The sequence below is a fragment of the Lepidochelys olivacea genome (genome assembly GCF_965140295.1).
Source record: "Lepidochelys olivacea isolate rLepOli2 genome assembly, chromosome: 3".
Lineage (NCBI taxonomy): Eukaryota > Metazoa > Chordata > Testudines > Cheloniidae > Lepidochelys > Lepidochelys olivacea.
Window position 1 is genome coordinate 127,031,001 of NC_140413.1, and position 24,477 is coordinate 127,055,477.

The 24,477-nt window shown below is 44.2% G+C and overlaps 1 protein-coding gene across 3 annotated transcripts in view; it reads right to left on the bottom strand.

Moving 5' to 3' along the window:
• RPS6KA2 (ribosomal protein S6 kinase A2) overlaps positions 1 to 24,477 on the bottom strand; it is a 475,722-nt gene that overhangs the window by 166,169 nt on the left and 285,076 nt on the right. For all 3 annotated transcript variants that reach the window (XM_084622452.1, XM_084622451.1, XM_084622454.1), the window contains one exon: positions 2,479 to 2,595. In XM_084622452.1, the coding sequence (XP_084478578.1) occupies positions 2,479 to 2,595 (117 nt within the window). The remainder of the gene's footprint in view (positions 1 to 2,478; positions 2,596 to 24,477) is intronic.

The following is a 24,477-nucleotide window of genomic DNA, read 5'->3' on the forward strand; positions in this document are numbered from 1 at the left end:
CTGGAGTCTGGATTTGAATTTTTTTTGTTTTAAGATAGCGACCTTCATGTCTGTGATTGCGTGACCAGAGAGATTGAAGTGTTCACGCAATCACAGACATGAAGGTCGCTATCTTAAAACAAAAAAAATTCAAATCCAGACTCCAGCGAGAAACTGCTGAATTGGAATTCATTTGCAAATTGGATACTATTAATTTAGGCTTAAATAGAGACTGGGAGTGGCTAAGTCATTATGCAAGGTAGCCTGTTTCCTCTTGTTTTTCCCTACCCCCCCCCCCCCCAGATGTTCTGGTTGAACTTGGATTTAAACTTGAAGAGTGGTCAGTTTGGATGAGCTATTACCAGCAGGAGAGTGAGTTTGTGTGTGTATGGGGGTGGGGGGATGTGAGAAAACCTGGATTTGTGCAGGAAATAGCCCAACTTGATTGTCATGCACATTGTGTAAAGAGTTGTCACTTTGGATGGGCTATCACCAGCAGGAGAGTGAATTTGTGTGGGGGGGTGGAGGGTGAGAAAACCTGGATTTGTGCTGGAAATGGCCCACCTGATGATCACTTTAGATAAGCTATTACCAGCAGGACAGTGGGGTGGGAGGAGGTATTGTTTCATATTCTCTGTGTATATATAAAGCCTGCTGCAGTTTCCATGATATGCATCTGAGGAAGTGAGCTGTAGCTCACGAAAGCTTATGCTCTAATAAATTGGTTAGTCTCTAAGGTGCCACAAGTACTCCTTTTCTTTTTGCGAATACAGACTAACACGGCTGTTACTCTGAAACCTGTCATTTGTGTGTGTTTATGTTTCCTGTTTTAAAAACTTATAAATAACTCGTTTTCCTTAGTTAATAAATCTTTAGTTTATTACAGGATTGGCTACCGGCATTGTCTTTGGTTTGAGATCGGAGTACAGATGGCCTGGGGTAAGTGACTGACTGGTACTTTGGGACTGGGAGTAAACGGAGTATTGTTGTGATTTTTGGTGTAAAGTGATAATCACATAGTCCAGCTTACCTGGGTGGGAAGATAGAGTGGAATGCCAAGGGGACTGTCTGTGACTCCATGGTAAGACAGTTATACTGCTTCAGGAGTTCACACTTGTTACTGGGTTTCTTTCTTTCTTTATTGGACTGGTGAAATTGTATGTTCTAGAACATACAACTAGTTTGGAGCGTCTGCCCCGAGGTCAGCACTCATAGTTGTGAGCCATTCTAGACAGGTTGACACTGTTTCTCCATTTTATGCTGGTGTAACTCAGTTGATTTTAGGAGTACATCAGTTTCTTGAGTAAGGCAGATAGATCAAGGGTTCAGGCCTGAGGAATATATTTTCAAACAAACCAAGAAAAATAAACTTAAAACACAGATTTTTGGCACTTGGTTTAAATTAGGCTCACCAGCTGCTAGCAAGGGTCACACTTGCAAAGGTTTGGAGATCTCATTCATTCAGACCATAGAAACGTGGATGCTTAACCAAAGGACATTCAGGTGATGGTTTGTGGTTTCTAGTCTTTGTACGTTGTTTTGTAATAGATATGTATAATATGCACACAGCAATGGAATGTGTGCACAAACATGGCTTTTGTGGGCATTAAAGAGGGAAGTGACAATGCAAAACTAGTTTATCTTTCTTAAAGATAATAATACTTTGCAGTTACACGGTGCTTTTCATCTGAGCACCATAAAGTTTTCTCAGTACCACTCTGAGGAAGTGATCAATAACCTCATTTTATAGATAGGCAAACTGAAGCACAGAGAAGGTAAGTGAAAGCTCAAGACCATACGTGGTGTCACTGGCAGAGCTGCAGCTGAAACATTTGACTCCAAGTCCCATGCTTTAACTTTAATGGTTGCTATCTTGCTCACTAAATCTGGGATTTCCAGAGCTCAGATCATGAGCTTCATAGGATTTTCAAAGGGCCTTGAGGGAATTATGCGACCAAATTTCATTGAAAGTCAATGAGAATTGGATGCCTAACTCCCACAGGCCTCTCTGAAAATCTCAACCAGTGTCCCCTAACTAGCAATTATAGCACAATCACCACCTCTGGAACAGCTGGGGGGTAGTTTAATGCAACAAGGAGTGGATTACATAACCAGTACATGACAGGTTTCAGAGTAGCAGCCATGTTAGTCTGTATTCGCAAGAAGAAAAAGAGGACTTGTGGCACCTTAGAGACTAACCAATTTATTTGAGCATAAGCTTTCGTGAGTAAGTAAGCTGTAGCTCATGAAAGCTTATGCTCAAATAAATTAGTCAGTCTCTAAGGTGCCAAAAGTCCTCTTTTTCTTATAACCAGTACATAACACTCATTCATGTTTTAGGGTCTAGCCCCATAAATATTATCCCCTAACCTGTCTTACCTAGGACCCCAGTAAATGGCAAATATGCTCTTCTGCCCACACAACTTCATTGACTTCAATGGGATGCTACTAGTGCTGTTTAAAGCGGAATTAGGTCCATTACATACTGTAGAAAGTTACCTTTCCGTAGGAACCTTGCCCCAATACTTTCAGCAACTCAAACTGTGAAGAATCTGCCTTTTCAAAACCTTCCTTTACATGATGACTGATGTCTATTTCCTTCACTATACCTTCTTCCTGTGACAGAAAAAAAGAAAAGCACAGCTGTTACTGTGAGTGAAAGAAAACACAATATTTATTTAAATCCCACCACACTTGTTTCTACAATTAAATCCTTAATACCAAAACTTTGAAAAATACAAACTATATGCTATGCCAAATATGAAGTGTGTATATACACACCGGGACTTCTTATTTTCAGTGCAGCACACTGAGTCTGAATGTAAGACGTCCGCATCCCACTGCGTCTGCCTATGAAACTTCATGATGTGAATAGATAAAAACAGAACCTGTAAATTGAAACATTGGAGTAAATAATTGAAGCAACTGGGATCAGGATGCCTGTTCATCACAGGCTTTATGGTCTGTTACAGTGATCTACGTGTATGTGCTACAGTACCACTAGTGCAGTCCTTTCCAAATACACCCGACTCGGTCCAAAGACTCATTTACAGTCATTAAAAAAACCTGTAGCGCTATCATCTTGAAGGAGAGACTCAGACTATAAATGGGTGACAGAGAGAAGATTTTGCTCACAGTGCTTCTGCATGTTCAGCTGAAAGAATAATGGAAGGTTACTACTAGCAACCTTCCATATACAAAGATTCACAAATCCCACATGCTAGTGGGGCAGCAGCAGGACGACAATACATTCCTCCTGCCACTACCAGGAATGAGCCCCACTGCTTCATGTTTTCTAGGCTCCTTAGGAATATTTGTGTTGTCAATGCAGAGGGGCATCCTTTGAAGACACTGAACAGGGCTCCTGATCCCGAAAACATCTGTACTTAAAGTTAAGCACAAACCTAAACGTTTGAGTATTTGCAAGACCAGGAGCCTGAGTTGGCCAGTCCTGCCTCCACTATATCTGAAGAACAGTCTTATGCTGGGTAACAATACAGATTTGTCATTGTGTCTACTGAAGGGGAGATGGCACAAAACCCTTCACAAGACCTGTGTGAGCTGCTCAGGATCATAGGAATAGGCCCTAAATTTGCTGTAAGTCACGGTATCAAGTAGATTTACCTAGCTCTGACTTGCACAGCATATTCATTTTTATCTAGTGTGAATCCCAAAAGAATTTCATCCAACTCACCATCCATATGAGTCAACTTATTGATATCACTACAACACTAACAAGTGTCTTCCAATGCAGCCATTCTATACTTTTGCACACAGCATTTGCTAGGAGGCTAGATTACCATATACTAGGTGGCTGCCTTGTCTGTGTGTAATTCATATTTTGTAGTTGCCTTCCCCATTTTTGTATTTTCTCATCATATGGAATGAAGAAATAAAATTAAAATATATTTTAACAAAAATCACTACTAGATTAAGAAAGAATAGAAATGGGTTGAACAGAAGCTTTTATTATCCCCTGAATTTTGGGGTTTGAATAACTTGAGCATTGGCTCTAAACTAGAGTTAGGTTAGCAAAAAACTATGGGTGATTTAGGTTTTGCAAACCTATTTCATATAGAAATGGGTGAAAACCAGAACCATCTACCCATACTCCTGAACTCTGGGTACATAGGAAAAATGGGACCCAGATCTAAATGGATCTTGTTTTTGTTTTGGCAAAGCATAAAATCAAAACAAACCTAAAACAAAAACTAACCCTAGTTTTATATACACATCAAAATGTCATCTCCAAGACTACTGGTACCTCCTCTCTTCACTAACTTTCTCTGTCCCCAAAACACTCTGGATGAAATCTTGGCTCCATGGAAGTCAGTAACAAAACTCCCAGTGTCTATGGGGCTAGGATTTCACTCACTGTTTCCTATTCATTCAAACTGCTTTAGCAAATTAAAACTATACACGAGTTTTCTATCTATCCATTCAGATTGATAATGAGTATCACATGCCTACAACCTGGAGCATATTTCACATTACGCTTTTAAATTTAACATAACCTCTTGAGTTCAAGACATTTAGTTACAGGGATATGTTGAAATTGCTAAGGTGTTGCTAATTTTGTTTGCTGAAAGAACATTAGAAAATCTATTATTTCCTGGGAATACCATAATGCAATTGATTAAATTCATAACTTTGAATAAAGCAGCAATTTAATTAACTACAAAGAGATTTAATTAATGCTAAAAAAGATGGTTAAAAAGGACACCCAAGAACTAAAATTAGACCTACCAATTTTTAATGAGAGAGTTATAGATTGAGAGATAGAAAAGGTCTATTAGCTCATTTGACTTGTCCAGTGCAGTGTTAAATATCTCAGGCAATGAGGTTTAGATCACTTCCTATGAAGATTATCCTGTTTTGGTTTGGCTTGGTTTCAAATGCTGAAAGGCATGTCAAGCTACTTGAAGTCTGCTTATTCTGTTCCTGGGAGCAAGCATAATGTTCTCTGAAGCACTGGAAAGACAGGATGCTTGTGAATTTCCATAAGCAGTCTCCTGACTAGAGGAACAGGGATGAAGAATGGGAGAACAGCACTGCAGTAGGTTCTCTGTTGCATAAACGGTAATTGTTATTTTATTAACACTGAAATTTACGGGCTTAATCCTCCTCCCATTGAAGTGAAGGGCAAAGATCACAGAGATTGCTCATGCCTGTGAACTTTAACAGAGTCCTTCTGGCCATCAACAAGTTTAGGCTTCAAATTAGGTGAAAGTTTAGAACCACCTGAGGAGTGAAGTTCTGGAAGAGCCTTCCAAGGGGAGCAGTGGGGTCAAAAAACTTAACTGGCCTTCAAAGCTGAGCTTGATAAAATTATGGCTGATTTTGTATGAAGAGACTGTCTACAATGGCATGCAGCTGATCTGCAACTGCTAGCAAATATCTCCAAGAGCTGGTGATGGGATACTATATAAAGAGGGCTCTGAGTTACTACAGATAATTCTTTCCCAGGTGTGTGGGAACTCAATGCCATATTTGGCATCAAGAAGGAATTTCCCCCACAGATCAGATTGGCAGAGACCCTGGGGGGTTTTCCACCTTCCTCTGTAGCATGGGTCTCTTGCAGGTTTAAACTAGAGTAAATGGTGGAGTCTCTGTAACTTGAAGTCTTTAAATCATGATTTGAGGACTTCAGTAAAATAGCCACAGGTTAGGGGTCTACTACAGGGAGTGGGTGGGTGAGATTCTATGGCCTGCAATATCCAGAAGGTCAGCGTAGAGCCATAGATCATGATCATAGACCTTAAAGTCTAAGAGTATTACTTAGACGGTAAGATTCCTGAGGCAGGGACCATCTTTGTATTCTACATTTGCATAGCACCTAGCACAACGGGGTCTTAGTCCATGACTAGGGCCCATAGGTGCTACAGTAATACAAATAAATAAGCTGATTCAGTAATACTGGTGTATGAGGTTGTCTAAATTCAACATGGTATAAAAATCACTAAGTCCTATCTACATAATGTCATAGGGCCAGTTCCTGTGAGGCGCTGACTGCCATCAGCTCTAGCTGAAACCAGTAGGAGATGGGGGTGGTGGTGGTGTTTAGGATCTCACAGAAAGGAGTCCCATAAACATTCGTTTTGGCAGCACAGTTCTTACATAAGGGGAGATAACAGCTCTCGCTAGATGGTTCAACCAGGGTAGCCAGGGCCAGCACAAGGATCATATTGTTACTTGTGCTCAGGATACACAGGGCATTAGCAGCCCAGAGATTAGTTTATGGATACAAAGACCGGAATGAAGGATAAAACAATATTAAAAGTACTATCAGCTGGGCCCCACTCAGTATTCAAGTACAACATAAAACAAAAATATGAACTATATCTAATTACAAAAAGAGATCATATCAGTAAAAGGAAGTGTTTTAATTCTGCTGAATAGCTAGCATTCAGACAGGAAATCGTAATGCTACAAGCAGACTACAGGGCACGCAGCTCATCACTCCAAAGCATGACTAACCAGGAAGTTTTCAAAAGGTTTTCAGCAGGAAAATTATTTGGAAAAAAAATGTTAGTTTAATGGTGGGTTTTTTTGAGCTGAGCAGTTGTATTCTACACGTGTTGTTCACAGACATATAACGCAGGAGTTTCACAAAAAGAAAAGGAGGACTTGTGGCACCTTAGAGACTAACAAATTTATTTGAGCATAAGCTTTCGTGAGCTACAGCTCACTTCAGCAGTAAGTGTCATTGACATCTGGATGATAGTTGTTAAAATAGCCTGGTTAAGGTTGTCTTTGTTTTTGTCTTGTCTTGTCTAGAAAAGAATTAATATCGGGAAGTGCACTGAAGGATGGAGGTGCCAGCAGAGTAAGGCTGGCCCATCTTGGGCCTGACCTATCTACCCTAGCGTCCCTCCCCCCACCCCCACCCATGTAAGGTTCAGGGTAGAGCTGTATTAGGTATGCAAGTCTGCTGGCCTAGCTTTTCAAAAGCGATTAGTGAATGTGGAGGTGCCAAATTTGAGACATGTTAAAACAGTTGGATTTTCATAAATTACTGAGTGTACCCACTGGAAAAAAAACAAACAAAAAAAATCAAACTTCTTTCAGATGTCAAGATAAGAACCCAAAATCGCTACTTGTTTTGGAAAATGTAGACTACAGTCTGGTAAGTGCGGCTGGGGGCAGGGCATGGGAGAATGGGTCTCTGGGGTGGTTTGTGGAGAGGCTCTGGGCAGTGAGGGGATGGGGAAGGGGGAGGTCTGTGTGTGTTGGGGTGCTGGGAAGTGGGGGGGGTCTAGACAGGGTGCTGGGTAGTTGTGGTGGTGGGGCTGTGTGGTGGGGCACCTAAAAGTTAAAAGTGGCGGGGTACCCCCCATTGCCCATGCTGGTTCAGAGCTCCAAGCTGCCACGGGCGGTGGAGGTACCCTGCCACTCCTGGCCACTGGGGTGTCTAGGGGCGCACAAGGTGTAAATCCGGCCTTACCCAGACTACCTCATTTTTATATTCTCAGTACACGGCTGGGGGGGTGGGGGTGGGGGGAGGGGAGACGACGGACGGGACACGCGACTCCAACAATATTTGTGTTTCTTTCCTGGTAGAAAAAACATTTTGCATGGTTATATTGTTTGTTATTGGTTCCAACATTCTATAATTTATGTCTGCTGAATGCTCCCATTGTTAAACCAAGATGGGGCACAATATACAGCACTTCCTAGGGAACCTGTTTTCTTGGATACAGTTAACACCAAATTGGAGGAGTGCAAGCTTTAGGGTCAGAGTCTCCCAGACTTTTTCCCACATTGAGTAACACCTTCGGTTTAGTTTCATGGGTCCCCACTCTGTGGTTCACCTGGGATACGTTACACAGGTGCAAGCCACAGTTCACATTGGTGTGGCATAGCTGCGGTAGGGGTTTGCAACAATGCAGCTACACCGGGGCTAGAGATTCCACTCTGTACCAGTCCCACCAAAAGAAGTGGGATCATTTGCAGATCAATGTCATTAAAGTTAGCAGAATCATGCTGAACATCATAAGTGTCATTTTACCACTCACACAACTGTGGCTCTGAGATTGTGGATCAGAGTTCAGATAGTTCTCACTGTGCACAGGTAGGCTGCAGAAATCTTTTTATGTTTCACGACTACAAGAATGCATGCTGAACTGAGAAAACATGTGCAATGGTGTCCCACATATGGGACAAGTTATTGGCTGAACGTTGACCAGATGCAAATGACATGTGCATTGTCTAACCCTTCCTCAGCCAGATTTACAACATCCAAATTTGAGGATGAGGCAAAGCAATATTTGAAGTAAGATCTGGTCCCATTAGAGGGTTTTACCCTGAAAAAGATCAAGAGCAGAATCTTCACGCTGAGTTTTGATCCGTCCAGTTGGGAGAATATAAAAATGAAATGGTCATGATTCAGTCATGTGTACAGCACCCAGTCCTCTAACTCCCAGCTGACACGTCCCTTCAGCACACTAAAGGGAATGCCTGAATGGAGTTAAATCTTCTGTAAATGTGTGTGTTTGTGCCAGAGATCTACGATTCTTCAGGTGAAATGGATGTTCCTGTCTGTTTGTGGAAAGCATGTGATGGAACAATAGAAACACAGAGGGAGATGAGCCTGCACCCCTGAAAAAGTAACAGAGAGTGCTTCTGTGACTCATGAGAGAAGGTTGAAATTGGGCATGTTTAAGCTAGAGAAGAGAAGGATGAGGAGGGACATAACAGTTTTCAAATATGTTAAAGGCTGTTATGAAGAGGACAGTTCACCAAATACATGTTCTCTAAGTGCAGGACAAAAAGTAACTGGCTTAGTTTGCAGAAAGGGAGATTTAGGTTAGCTATTAGAAAAATCTAACAAGGATAGCTAAGTACTGGAATAGGTTACTATGGGAAGCTGTGGAATCCCGATCATTGAAGGTTTACAGACGCTCCCCGTAGGGTGACCAGATGTCCCAATTTTATAGGGACAGTTCCGATTTTTGGGTTTCTCTCTTATATAGGCTCCTATTACCCCCCATCCCCTGTCCCGATTTTTCACCTTTGCTTTCTGGTCACCCTAGCTCCCCGACTTATGCAATCATTCTGAAATGCCTTGCGTAAGTCGGAAATGTTAGGCAAAAAAAAAAAAAAAAACACAAAAACAAACAAAAACGCCACCAACCCCACCTCCTATTTCTAGCTTACAGAACTTTTTCCGTAAGTGCAGATTTGTGTAAGTTGAGTCTTGCATAACCCGGAAAGCGTCTGTATAAGAAGAGGTTAGATAAACCTGTCATGGATGGTCTAGGTATATTTGATACTGCGTCAGTTCTGGGGAGGGATGGGGTGCAAATGGGTTTGATGACCGCTCAAGGTTCCTTCCAGCCCTACATTTCTATGCTTCATGTGCCTTGCATAGGACAGGGATGTTGGTGATTTAGGGCCTGATCCCACCTTCCATCATTCACCCAAAACTCCCAATGAAGTGAGCAAGACTTCTGGGTGCACAAGGAATGCAGAATTTGCAGAGGGAACCCAGTCTGACTTTGTGAAATGGGAGACTGCAGTTGCCTTCTCCTTGTAGCCATAGGTGGTACAGATCCAGGGGCACCATTTCAGATGGGGTGGGGGGTGCGGCAACTTTAATTGTGATTCCAAGGGCCATTTAGGCACCTGAAAACTCTAGTTTTTTGACAGATAGCTTAGCAGTTAGCTGACAGGAGCACCGTATCTAATGCCTATATAAAAGAAAGAAAATTAAATAAATATTAGACCCACTCAGCTTGAATACTAACATGTTCTGACATCTTGGGGCAAGTCACTTAAGGAGCACTCTGGTTAGGTTTAAAATTTTAATATATGTTCTTATTTTGTTACTAACTCTGGAGAGACCCCATCAGGGCTCCTGGGTTCTCTCTCAGCTCTGGGAAGGAATTGGGATCTAATGGGTTACAATGGCGAGGTGTCAGAGTAACAGCTCTGTTAGTCTGTATTTGCAAAAAGAAAAGGAGGACTTGTGGCACCTTAGAGACTAACCAATTTATTTGAGCATAAGCTTTCGCGAGCTACAGCTCACTTCATCGGATGCATACTGTGGAAAGTGTAGAAGATCTTTTTATACACACAGAACATGAAAAAATCTCCCTCCACCCCACTCTCCTGCTGGTAATAGCTTATCTAAAGTGACCACTCTCCTTACAATGTGTATGATAATCAAGATGGGCCATTTCCAGCACAAATCCAGGGTTTAGGTGGGGGCCGATATATCTAGGTTCTATATAAGAACTTTAGCCGGCTCCAGCTCACCATTGGTCTTACCCAGTGTGGCCGTTCTGGAGCACCCACAGGGAAAATTTGATGGGTGCAGAGCACCCACCGGTACCTCCCCACCCTGCCCCAGCTCACTTCTGCTCCGCCTCCTCCCCTGAACACACCGCCCACCTCTGCTTCCCCACCCCGCCCCGCCCTGCCCCAGCTTCCCACGAATCAGCTGTTCGCGTGAAAAGCCTGGGAAGGGTAGAGAAGCAGGCAGTGGCTTCACGCTCAGGCCCAGGGAGGCGGAGCGGAGGTGAGCTGGGGTGGGGGGGGTGCGAGAAGGGCCACCCACGCCGCAGCGGGTAACCCGGGGGGTGCGCAGGGGAACCGCTCCCTGCCCCAGCTCACCTCCGCCTCCTTGGGCCTGAGCGCGAAGCCACCGCCTGCTTCTCAGCACTCCTAGGCTTCCCGCGCTAACAGCTGATTCATGGGAAGCCAGGGGGAGGGGGGGCGGAGAAGCAGAGTGGGGTGGTGCGTTCAGGGGAGGAGGCAGAGCGGAGGTGAGCTGGGGCCAGGTGCGGTGTGGAGCTGCTAGTGGGTGCTCTGCACTCACCAAATTTTCCCTGTGGGTGCTCCAGCCCTGGAGCACCCATGGAGTCGGCACCTAAGGTGCTACTTTTGATGTGATCAGTGGGGGGAGCGGCTGCTCCCTTTGCACCCCTCAGCTAGCTGCCCCGCCCCTAGGAGCCAGAGGGACCTGCCGGATGCTTCTTGGGAGCTGCCCCAAGTAAGCACCACTGGGACTTCCCACCTCGCCCCCCGGCAGGTCCCTCTGGGTCTTAGGGGCGGAGTGGGCACCCACTACGGTGGCCCATGAGACCCTCCTGCTCAGTTCTGGGGGCAGTCAGGGGACAGGGGTGGATGAGGCAGGGGTCCGGAGGGAAGGCGGGGGGGGGCCACAACCCCCTCATGGGGTGGGGAGGGAAACGGTTAAGATTTTGGCAGTTCATTACTGGGTAAGATCCATCTAGCCCAGCATCCTGTTTTCCAACAGTGGACAATACCAGGTTCTTCAGAGGGAATTAACATGACAGGAAATCAAGTGATTCATCCCCTGCTGCCCACTCCCAGCTTCTGGCAAACAGAGGCTATGGACACTCAGAGCACGGTGTTGCATCCCTGCCCATCCTGGGAAGAAATACTTTTTGTTTTAAATCTGCCGCCTATTAATTTCATTGGGCAACCCCTAGTTCTTGTGTTATGTGAAAGAGTAAAGAACACTTGCTTGTTCAATTTTTCCATACCATTCATTATTTTATAACCCTCAATCATATCCCCCCCTTAGTGATCTCTTTTTTATGCTGAAAAGTCTCAGTCTTTTTAATCTTTCTTCACACGGATATAATTTCCGTACCCGTAATGATTTCGGTTGCCCTTCTCTGTATCTTTTCCAAATCCAATATATCTTTTTTTGAGATGGGGTGACCAGATCCATACACAATATTCAGTATGTGGGCATACCAGGGGTTTATATGATATTTTCTGTCGTATTATCTATCCCTTTCCTAATGATTCCCAGTATTCTGTTAGATTTTTCACTGCCACTGCACATTGAGTGGACGTTTTCAGAGAAGTATCCACAATGACTCCAAGATCTCTTTCTTGACGAACAACATGTAAGTTAGACCCCATTATTTTGTATGTATAGTTGGGATTTTATTTTGCCATGTGCATTACTTTGCATTTATCAACACTGAATTTTATCTGCCATTGTGTTGCTCAGTCACCCAGTTTTCTGAGAGTCCTTTCAAAAAGAAAAGGAGGACTTGTGGCACCTTAGAGACTAACCGATTTATTAGAGCATAAGCTTTCGTGAGCTACAGCTCACTTCCTCAGATGCATATCGTGGAAACTGCAGCAGGCTTTATATATACACAGAGAATATGAAACAATACCTATTCCCACCCCACTGTCCTGCTGGTAATAGCTTATCTAAAGTGATTTCCAGCACAAATCCAGGTTTTCTCACCCTCCACCCCCCCACACAAATTCACTCTCCTGCTGGTGATAGCCCATCCAAAGTGACAACTCTTTACACAATGTGCATGACAATCAAGCTGGGCTATTTCCTGCATAAATCCAGGTTCTCACATCCCCCCCACCCCCATACACACACAAACTCACTCTCCTGCTGGTAATAGGTCAGTTTGGATGACCTATTACCAGCAGGAGAGTGAGTTTGTGTGTGTATGGGGGTGGGGGGGATGTGAGAACCTGGATTTATGCAGGAAATAGCCCAGCTTGATTGTCATGCACATTGTGTAAAGAAAAGGAGGACTTGTGGCACCTTAGAGACTAACCAATTGACTAACTCTTGTTGTCACTTTGGATGGGCTATCACCAGCAGGAGAGTGAATTTGTGTGGGGGGGTGGAGGGTGAGAAAACCTGGATTTGTGCTGGAAATCACTTTAGATAAGCTATTACCAGCAGGACAGTGGGGTGGGAATAGGTATTGTTTCATATTCTCTGTGTATATATAAAGCCTGCTGCAGTTTCCACGATATGCATCTGAGGAAGTGAGCTGTAGCTCACGAAAGCTTATGCTCTAATAAATCGGTTAGTCTCTAAGGTGCCACAAGTCCTCCTTTTCTTTTTGCGAGTACAGACTAACACGGCTGCTACTCTGAAACCTGAGAGTCCTTTGTAACACTTTGCAGTCTGCTTGGGACTTTACTACCTTGAGTAGTTTTGTATCATTTGCAAATTTTGCCACTTTGCTGTTTACCCCTTTTTCCAAATCATTTTGGAATATGTTGAACAGCACTGGTCCCAGTACAGACCCCTGGGGGACACCACTATTTATTTCTCTCCATTCTGAAAACCGACCATTTATTCCTAGCCTTTGTTTTCTATCTTTTAACTAGAGTGCCTGGCAATGCTTCCAGGATCATCTAAGGATCCTTATTTAATTTAATGACAAGCCTTTTATTATCTTAATCAATCACTCTGCCTCTGTTTATAAAACAAACTCCCTGCCCCAAGGGTGGAAGCTGGGGCAGCACAGAATTCATCACATATCACACTCAAGCTGTGTTGCAGTTAAAAGCTCAGTCTGGGGCTAGGGCTGCTCTGTGACCAGACCTCAGGTATGAAACTGGGGGAGAGGGGGCCCTCCCTAAATAGCGTCCCTGTACACATAGGGGGCGAGTTATATGGGCTCGTGGAGCCCTGGCACCAGGAATATTCAGAGCCTGGGGCCCTGCTCCACCAATATTTGGAGCTGGGTCTCTCCCCTGGCCCCACCTGCCGCCGCCCATGCGACCCCCCCACCCCCTGCGGCCTCAGAGTGCCCCTCCCCAGAGCATCCCTGCCTGCCTGTGCAGCTGCCAGCTGCTGTTGCCTGTGGTAACAAGAGACACGGGCAGCAGTTTGAGGCAGGCAGCTGACTGCTGCACCAGGGGAGGGGGAGGAGGCGGCACCCACGTGCTTGGCAGCCCTGTTTCCCCCCCACCCTCCACCAGGAGGGGACCTCACTCACCTGAATAGCTGCTGGGGCTTCGGTGAGTATTTGATCCTATGATCTGCCCCTCTCCCCGCCATCCCTGCAACCACCACTCCTGCCCCACACTGGGCAAGGGGCAGCCCCATCCCCCACCCCCAATGAGGCTATGGTCAGGGGCAGCAGCATGGGAGGCCACACATGATGGCAGCCCCCCCAGTACCCACCATAGGGGAGGCGAGGGGGCTTCCTGGACCTGAGTGGGGCCCTAGGATCATGTGCAGAGTGAGTGTGCTGCCGGGGGGGGGGGGGAGAGAAGAGGAGGGGTCCATCACCCGGAGCTTCCTGCTGCTGGCGGGGAGGAAAAAAAAGAGTCCTCTCTGACCCTAGTCTTGGGGCAGCCTGTCTGCACCCCAAACTCCTTGTCCCTGGCCCTGCCCCACCCCAGAGCCTGCACCCCAAACCTGAGTCCCAGCCCTGAGCCCCCTCCTCAGTGTGAACCCCTCATCCCCAGCCCCACCCCAGAGCTCTCAGCTGAGGGGGAAAACACGCAACTTAAATTTGGCGATCAGTTTGGGGTATGATTGTGTTTAGCACAATACTTGATTTTACACCCTTTAAAATATATAATTGGTTGTATACAGGTATTATGAAGTAGGAATGTTCTTAATGTTTTCTCTGAATACTGTGTGGGTGCCTCAGTTTCCCCTATGCATTTCTTAAGGATCTAGGTGGTAGGATAAGGGTGTGTGATTGTTGTAGAGCCCTAGAGGGCCAGGGTGATGCTGTCTACAGAGAGAATGGCCGACACTCTGTCTTCTGGCAACTGATGGCCTGGGCCCCTCCCCTGCAAGGTGCCAACTGAAAGTGTTGAGTACAAAGAGATCAGGTGGTCTCCTTGTCCAGAAAAAGACACAAAAGGTCAGAGGAGGGGCTGGAGGCAGTGTCATTTTGGAACTGGCTGGGAAAACGGGGAGAGGCCCAGAACTAGGGTCTGGGCTCCCCATCCCCCAAGCTGGAACTGACTGAGGGGTCCTGTTTTCTGTACCTACAACAAGCTCTGTTTTATACTGTGTTCCTTCTGTTTTACTGGCTGGCTGAGAGTCACGTCTGACTGTGGAGTTGGGGTGCAGGGCCCTTTGTCTTCCCCAGGAGCCCCGCCTGGGCCGACGTGCACCTCCTGCAGCGAGGTGTGGCAGACAGCATCACACCGGCTCTCTAGGGCTCTACAACAATCACACCCCCTTATCCCACCTCCTAGATCCTTAAGAAATGCATAGGGGAAACTGAGGCACCCACACAGTATTCAGAGAAAACATTAAGAACGTTCCCACTTCGTCACAACAGGTACAACAAAGATATAATGTATTGAAGCAGGCGAGTGCTGCTTCTGACTTTCTACTTTTAATTGACTCTTGAAATCTTGTGGCGCCGGTGTGTTGTAGCTTCATTTTATCCCAGCAACAAATTCTTGATTTGTAGGACCACTAACAACTCTAACCCTATATTTGCTTTAATTTTAGAAAGGATTCGCTTTTGAGGATTGTTGATCAAGGAGTGCTTGGTTGTTTCCGTATTCAACAGAGTATTAATAACATTGATATTCTTAGTTAAATAATTTTTTCTTAGGATAGTGATATTGTGCAATAAAGGGCAACTGTTAAACGCTTACGGTTTCCAGTCTATTTTTACATTTAATAAAATATATATCTGCTTACAGGGCAGGTGGGTGGGGGGGACTAGACCCATTCTGGGCACCACCAAAAATTAAACAAACCTGCTTCCCCCGCCTGTACAGATGCTCCTGTTTTGGTGCTTTGTGGGCTCAGCAGTAAGTGGAGCACGGGACTAGCTGTTCTGTGGTTATATCCTCTGTTTAACCCCTAGGTTTTCACACACATATCTTAGAGAGCAGCATTATTGCCTGCAGAATCCCTCCATGGTTGTCAATGAGCAATCACATGGAACTCTGCCAACTGTAACAGAGGCTCATGCCATGTTGGGGAGGGGGACAAGGAGAGGAGACCTGGACGGGAAGACAAAGCACAGAGAGCCACAAGAAAATGCAACCATTGCTGCAAAATGGCTTTTACTTCTGCTGAGGTGGAAGCTCATGCACTGCCTGCTCTAAAGCCCCTCCTCAGCACCATGGAAGAGGCCATGCTTCCTCGAAAATTTTGAGGTTCAGTTCACCTGCCTTCCCTGACCCTGTCCCCATGGGATTTTTCTTAAGCGAGGAAGTGAACTGGCCCCAACTCAGGGAGTTTTACTTTCTCCCCACCCAGTGATTTCAATTACATGTGGTATTTGTCCAGATTTCTTTTCTGAAGAGGCCTGAGATATCTGGTGGGGGGCAGGCAGGCAGTCTAGAGCTGGTAATATTTAGTGCTGGACAATTTTATATATACGTCGGTAAAGCCACACAGGATGAAAAGGTGCTATGTAAATTGTAAGAGGTTTATCACATCACAACAATCACTAGAAAAATATCATTGCACTTTGCCCTATCCTGTGCACGCTCAGAGAGCTATAAAACGGCACAATAGGGAAGTCCATCCCTGCAGAGTTGAGTCATCTCTTCTAGGGGCCAAGTGCTGATCTCACTAAAGTCAATGGCAAGTTTCCCAATGAGCTCAATAGGATCAGGATTTGGCCTTTATTCAGTCTTGTCTATATATTCAAGAGAAGGATAGACATGGATAAACACAGAAAGTGAGAATACTCAAGAGGACAGTATCATTTGCTGTAGCCACCCATTTAGTCCAGTTTCAGATCCCTGCCTGTCATTAGTGAACAATTCATTTTTAGTACAGTTCAGAATCAGTAAGAAAATGTCACAGTTGGAGACATGGCTTACACCTGACCACAGGAGGCTAGACTGTAATTTTACCCATCTGCCTGGGTGAGGGGCAGCGTGTAGCTGCATTGACCCAGAAGCCTCCCAGAGCCACAATTCCTGCCTTGCTCCCTACTCGATCTAGGGAAGGAATAAGTTACTACACCCTTTTTAATGCAGCAGTTTACTATCTGTGCATATAGTCAACTATTCTTGCCAGTGAGCAAGAGAGAGTGTGCACACATGAACCAAGGCTCCTTCCAATCCCTGGTCTTCTCTGCCCATTTGCTTGTGGAGCAGAGGTAAGGGCGGTACCAGGCATGCAGCCTCTTCTCCCACCCTGCACCGTATTCAGGCCTGAAATCTGAACAAGGCAGAGCAAGGGAGTAAGAGAGGGCGAGGACCTTGCTCCCCTGTAAGGGGTATGACAGTTTAGCTTGTAGTCAACATTCCAGTGGTTACTCATAATATTTCTTGATCAACATGAGCTAGACAACATTGCAAAAATACAAATGGGTTCTCTGCATACCACTGTGTTGCCTATTTACTTATGAACTAATTTCATTTTGTTGTCTTACACTGTGCTCTCAAAGGTAAAATTAAAGAGATGCAAAAAACTATCTGACAACACCTCTTCAAACTAGGTTCCAGTTACAAGGAGAAATGTTCAGCTGACGAATGCTAAGATTAGCACACAAAATTCATGCATGTCTGGACCTGTATGTGTGTACCTTTACTGCACCTGCATGAGAAACACAGATCATTATTTGTACAAGTAGTTACCTACAGTGCTTAAGGATTGCATGCTGTTACCCAATTTCACATGCAAGTACAAATGCACATATAAAAACAGATTTATAGCACAATAATCTGTTGGAAATGTGGTCCAGCAAAGGTCCTCTACATTTTGCAGCTTTGTGAATTAGTAAGAAGCCCTTCAGCATAGTTTACATAACTCAGTGATTCACATTGTATATCTCTGAGGGAGCAGTTTGCTTGTTATATTCAACCACACAGCCTCTTTTCTGCAGAGGCAGAAAGGTTTTAATTTACCAAGTATATTACTACACACTTACCAGGAATCATCCATCAAAGAACAAGATTTTTTTAAATTTTGAAACTAGAACAAAATGCAGGCAATCCCTCCAGATGCTCAGAAACCCCTTTTAAAGATGGTTGAGAACTTTAGTCTCATCTCAGACAAGGTGACTTTTTTGCATAAATCTTGGCAGTCCTTGTAGAAGAGCATGTACTGTGAGCAAACTTTGTTTTTGTATTGAAAAAACAAAAACCAGGAAAATAATTTGACAGCTCTCTGCTGAATAGGACCTTGAGGAGTTTAACTTTTTATTAGTTTCACTGTTGTAAGATTCAAATGCCATTTATGTTACACAGTAATGCCAATTTCCTAAATATACAAAAATCTTTGATAACTTTAATGTATATACACCAAGGAAAATTACAATCTAAACCCTGCCTCTGTATTCAAGTGTGCAAAAGAGCAATATTCAAATGCACCAAAAGTTTATATAGGGCTAATGCAACCCCGCTTGAAATCAATGCAAAGAGTCCCATTGACTTCACTGGATTTTGGATTAGGCCCACAGTAAGCGTGTGTAGAATCACATTGTATGGTTCAAGAACACCCTCTGCTTTAACTTACAGTAACTTCTTACTTCTGCCTGTGGGTCACTCTGCAGCCCATAACAGCCATAAAACAAAGGTACCACTGACATTCCCCCTTTCACTCTGACAGGCCCCTATGCCCGATACTGCAGCATCTTGCACTGAGGGAAATTCTCCTGTATGCTGTCAGACTCAGAATTTGGCTCAATGTTTACAAATTAAGATGAAAAGGAGTACTTGTGGCACCTTAGAGACTAACCAATTTATCTGAGCATAAGCTTTCGTGAGCTACAGCTCACTTCATCGATGAAGTGAGCTGTAGCTCACGAAAGCTTATGCTCAGATAAATTGGTTAGTCTCTAAGGTGCCACAAGTACTCCTTTTCTTTTTGCGAATACAGACTAACACGGCTGTTACTCTGAAACCTAACAAATTAAGATGCAATACACTGGACCCTTGCTAGAACATGCATCTATATAGTGCAAATTTGCATATAATGCGGTCGCGGCCATGAATCCAAAATTTAATTCCTTTAATTGGAATTTATTTTAACGCAGTCCCGCGCATGGATCCCAAATCCCGCGTTCTAGCGAGGGTCCAATGTACATTCTCTAAACACGTTGATGCTCTTTCCAAGTTTGAAGGGATAATAATAAGCTGACTGTGAGCTAGAAGGACACAAAGTGGCATTCGACAAGTCAAAATATCATATCTACATACGTTTTAATGACTTGTAACTCAAAAGTAGTTTTTTCCAACCTTTCCAGATAAAATACTGCTTGGCTTTTAGAGTAAGCCTGCGGATTGAAAGGCTCACCAATTTTGCTCTGCTTAGAGAGATGCTAAACCTGGGTTTAAAACAGAGAGCCTGATTGTAGCTTTTGCGATCATCTGTCAGCAGAATCCCTAAAATTCCTTTACACTGCCACCTTTAATGTAAATGAGAACCAGGTGCTGTGGGTTCCATTCTGCAGTCACTTAATGCACGGAATTGCCATTGAAAGCAAAGCCCATGAAGTCAATGGAAGGGAATCCCTTTCCTTCAATCTGTTATAGCATGCTATCCTCCAGTGCTTTAAAACATCAAGCATTCCAGATTAAGAACCATTTCACTACAGTGCACTCCACCCTACAAGGATTTCCTTGCACTCCTGCAAATCTTGTAGAATGTCAAACCAAGATCAACAGGTCTGCGCCATGTATTTTTAATTAGCCTAAAAATATTTGACTCTTTTCTACTGTAGCTTACACCTGTTGCAGCAAATCTACACGGTATCTAACTACTAGAAAGTTAGATAAAAGGATTAAAATACTCCCAGTGGTTTTACAGAACCAAATGAGAAGTTTAAATGCACAAGCTTTTCCGAGAACACAGCTGCCATCTTCAAGGTAAAAACATGGCAGAGAAAGCGAGAGCGCGCGCGATCTGTGGCGAAACTTAGTATAGTTGTTCCTATGCGTTAAAGGACAAATACAGGACCCATCACCTGACCCAAGTAGCCCTGCCAGCCTAGGTAGATGTGCAGGAAGGACAAATCCTCCTCCTGGTCACGGAGCTGCTCCATCAAGGTTAATGCAGCCCCAATGGATGAAGTAGCCTCTCCAGTCTCCCAAGCAGCACCCTGTGGAAGGAGGACTGCAGGTTCCACCCTGCCCTTACTCTCAGCCAGCTGAACCACAGGGTGATGCACCCAGGCAGAAAGACAGAAATAGAAGGAACAGTAAAATACTGTCTAATAGGTTAATTCAATTGGAGACCTTAAAACTGGGTGTCTCTGAAAATACAGAAACATGAATGTGTTCCATTAGAGCCTCAAGGAAGATAAATGTACACTGCACAGTGAAACTTTATTTGGTATAGAATCGTCGATACAAACTGTACTGCAGAACGGTTAATGGAATTAAAAGCTGTGAGACAGCAGACTATACACAATCCTCCTAGTTGCTGAGCAGTCACAAAACACATTTTGGATTTCTTGATTGGGTTAATTTTTCAGGCAGAAAGAAAAGAGTGGGCACAGACTCCAGGTCTTCCTCCTGTTCTGTTTTTCTGTTGACACTCTAAATATAGCTCCTGCTCCTACATTGCACAAAGAAGGATTAAGAGCAAAGAGCAACAGTACAGCTTATATGGATGTAGCCCTACTTTCAGAATGCCAGCTAAACAGAGTGCCGTATTTGGGACACCCCAGACAAAGCTGCTTTTTGTTACTATCAGGGAACCTGTCTTTTAATCCTGCCCTAAACACAATAAATTTCTTTGTGATGAAGGCTTTAGTCAAAACCACTGACACCAGCAGGCCCAGGTGTCGGTCAAAGCCACAACAGAACTGGGGCCAAAGCTCTGAGGGAGGAGCAGATGTATCACTCATCAGCCACAGCTGTTTTGCAACACAAGCGTGGAAACCAATTTGGACTCAGTAATCCTCTCAAGTTCTGGCTACTCATCTCTCTTTAAACTCAGAGGCAGTTATTGTTCTCATCATGAGAATTGCACATAGAGTTTTGGGTCAACCCAAACTGCATTTTTCAACAAAAAGTATTCGTTCAGAAAAAATCTTGCCTGGCTCTGCTCAGGATCAATATTGTAAATACGGGACCCCGTTCTACAAAGCCTTATTCATATGAGTAGTCCTTATTCATAGTTGTAGTCCCGTTGCTTCCAGTGTGAGCAGAGGTGTCGGAAAGCACTGCTTTGTGTGAGTGAGAATTAGCAGGATCAGGCCCTTCAAAAGAAATACAAAAGAAGGATGCAGATGGCTAATGCAAGATGTGCCATTAGTGAAAACAACTCATGTTTGTCATTATGGCACAGTACCAGTTAATTAAGGTCTGTTGAAGATGGTACAAGAAGAGGAGGAGTTATCAAATGTGCCAAATTTACTATATTAAGAAGTGAATTGGGCATCAGCATCTGTTGCAGCTAATCAACAAAATGAGATAAGTGGGGCAACAAATTATGCCCTTTTTAGTCAGCTAGCACTGTTGCCTCTTTTGTAAATATGAGGAGTTTCTACATTTCTTTTTGCTAAATATTAAGCAGTAAAGAAAACAAACATCCAGTCAGCAAATTAAAGGCCTCATCCAAAAACTCTGGAAAGACTCTCATTGACTTATATGGGTTTGTGATAGGGTTCTAAATAGATAAAGTACTGATCCATGTGCATGTCAAGTCCACTGAAAATTACCTAGGTTGCTAACTGCTCAACTACCATATGGTCACAGGGCAGATACAGTTGGGGCCCGATTCTGGAAGCCCAAACAAAGGAGAGGAGTCCCAACTAATAGGAGTAGTCACTAAGCCTGGATCCACAAAGGGACTCCAGTGCTGCAAGGCCTAACTTCTAGGCACTTTGAAAAATCACTGGGACCCACAATGTCTGACTCAGGCATGTAGGGCCCCTATACAATGAATGGGGAGAGATGGGCATCTGAGACTGTGATCCACAAAAGCCAGGGAGCTGCCTAAGCAATCCAATGAGAGATGCTGATAAGAGGTATGTTATAAGCCCTGCTCCTCTGAGTTCAGTGCCCAAACCAGGGCTGTAGGAAGGTGCTGATCTTTGTTTGCGATCCTCAGCTAGGAATCCCTCTTCAAGAAATCAGGCAGTTTCGATACCTAAATAAGCTGTTCTCTCAAAAAAAAGCTTAGGTACCCACCTAACTCCATGCAAAAAATTTTTTTGTTGGGGAGGGGGGGGGTGGAGGAGAGATGGTGGATGGTACCCTACCCACTGCTTTTCTTATAACCTGTAGCCCAGTGGGTAGGGTACTCACCTGGGAGGTGTGAAATCTCTGTTCAAGTCTCTTCTCATCAGGCAGAGGAGGGATTTGAAATGGGGGATCTTTCACAACCAGTGTGAGTATTCTAACCACCGGATTTAAGGTTGTAAGGAAGGCTGCTGCCTCCTCCCTCCCTGGCTGTGTGATGTGGAGTTAGAAATACTCAGGGTACACCTACTGGATTGGTCCTCACAGACAAGATAGGAGGGGAAATACCTATCTTCCCCTGGCTTGAGGATCGTACTGGGACTTAGGTGTGAGATAGGCATCTGGGCACCTCCCTGAGGCAGAAGTGTGCATGTTCAGAGGCAAAAGCTTCAGTGCTGAGTGAGTTCAGGCATCTACAAGGTTAAGTGGCAGCCAAGCAGCAGTTTTGGGAACCGCAATTGGGCCTAAAAGTGGGCTTTAGGCACCTAAGTCCCTTTGTGGATCTGGCTGTAATGTGAGTATCACTAAGCTCCTTCAGCAGGGTGCCCCCTAGGACCTTTGCCACGCCCCTGCACTCACCCAGGTTGCTGCTCTGCAATGTCCAGATATTCCATCAGGACAGCCTAGTAGTAATGGGATCTGTCTTATGGCTGAGCCCTGGACAGTATGCCTCTTCCAGGGTTGTCAACAAACATTAAAAGAAATGAACACAAATGAGTTGTCCCACAGGTGGGACAAGGATTTCCTCCTTTAGTCAAGTCTGCTAACCTGTGGCCCCAACTAGCCTCACAGGCAACTAAGGAAAAATAGTCCCATCAAAAGTGGATTCAGCATTGGGCAGCAATCATCGGAGAAGTTCCAGACTTCAGCCAGCCCGCTTGCCAGGAGCTGAAGACCAGAAGTCCACTCCCCTTTCCAGTCTGCCACCAACTGTGCTGTGTTTTCTCTTTTTAAGCTCTTCCCTCCAATTCTGACAGGTGTGGCAGGGTGGGGACGACTAAGCTCACAGTAGGTCAGTAACTTGGTCTTGCCCTATGTGGTGGTTGTATTCAACTCTGTAATCCTTTCTCACTGAAGAAGCAGGTCCTTGGTCTCTTAATGGCTGACTGCACCAGTCTCAGGCAATGCTGTTGAACCAGGTAAATGGCTTTATTGCAAGCCTTCCTGAAAAGGGAGCACTAAAAATAAACCACAATTCCAACACCTTCCTTCAGCAAACATCCTCCCTCCAAGGAGAAATGCCATCCACTCTTTTTAATTCCACAAAAATAAGCCTTGGCCATTTATTCCTGACATTAATATCTGCAGAGGGGAATTCTGAATTCCCCTGCATGGCATCCTGAATACAGGAAGCTCCAACATGCTACCCATTTATCCTTTAGCAATTTTCAATGCCAGAAGAGTTCAGTCCTAGGACACACTATTACTGAAAGAGGAGCTGTAAATAGAATCCCTAAGAAATGTCCCAGATAGTTAGAACTACAAGGGCATGTAATCAGGAACATGGAGAGGATATACAGAAAATATGTTCCCTATTTTGAGATTTTTCCACAAGTATCCAGCCTTGCACCCCGATTGAAAGTTCCTCATATAGAACGCAGACAGATGCTGCAGCTTCATAACATGCAACTTTATCAAATTCCACTCATTCAGAACTAATTCAAGTGAATGTTAAGTTGATGAGCTGTACAGCTCATCAGGTTTTATTAATCAGAATTCCACTCATTCAGAACTAATTCAAGTGAATGTTAAGTTGATGAGCTGTACAGCTCATCAGGTTTTATTAATCAGAATTCCAAGTAATCTAGTTAATATAGCTCATGAATCAAGCACATACTATTTGGATATGCAAGGTGAACACATGACCAAGGTGACTGAGAATCAGCCTATATAGTACAGCACTTTGCTTCCATTCCCCCCTACCCCATGTAAAATTAAAGTCTCTTCAAAGTTTCCATTGTCATTGGAAAATGCTTCAACAATCAAACCCAGAGAATTACTCCACTGGCCGCTAATTCCCAGAAGCCCCAAAGCCACTTGCTGTGAAAGAAGACTATTCATGATTTGCAACTGCATCTATAAAACAATGAAAAAATTGTTTCCCTTTGTCTCTTCAGATGCTTTGTTCATTGCTTTCCCCAGGGAATACCCTGCCACCATTTTCTATTGGAGTGCACCTCCGTTACTGTATCATTTAAGTGCCTGCTATGCTGACCTAATTTGGGTCAGCAGAAACCAGGAATTAGTCACATTTCTAAAAAAAAAAAGTTACAAATTGTATTAAACTGTCACACAAATTTACTTTGATTGATTAGCTGTAACTATGGTTATTGAATTCTTATGAGGTGGTTCTTTAGAATGTTAAAATACATGTGTGGGCTGCACCTTTTGCATTTTGGGTGGGGAGGGTACAATAAATTGGAGAGATTAGTCCACATTCCATTTTTCCTTAACAATAATTCTGTGTGCATTTGCAGCATCTTCCATCACAAACATTAATTTAGCCTCACAAGATCTTATGAGGGAAGTAAATATGAACTTGGACAGATGGGGCACCTGCGGTGCAGTATGGTTAAGTTGCTTGCACATGCTCATGTAATGAGTCTGGCCGAGCCAGGA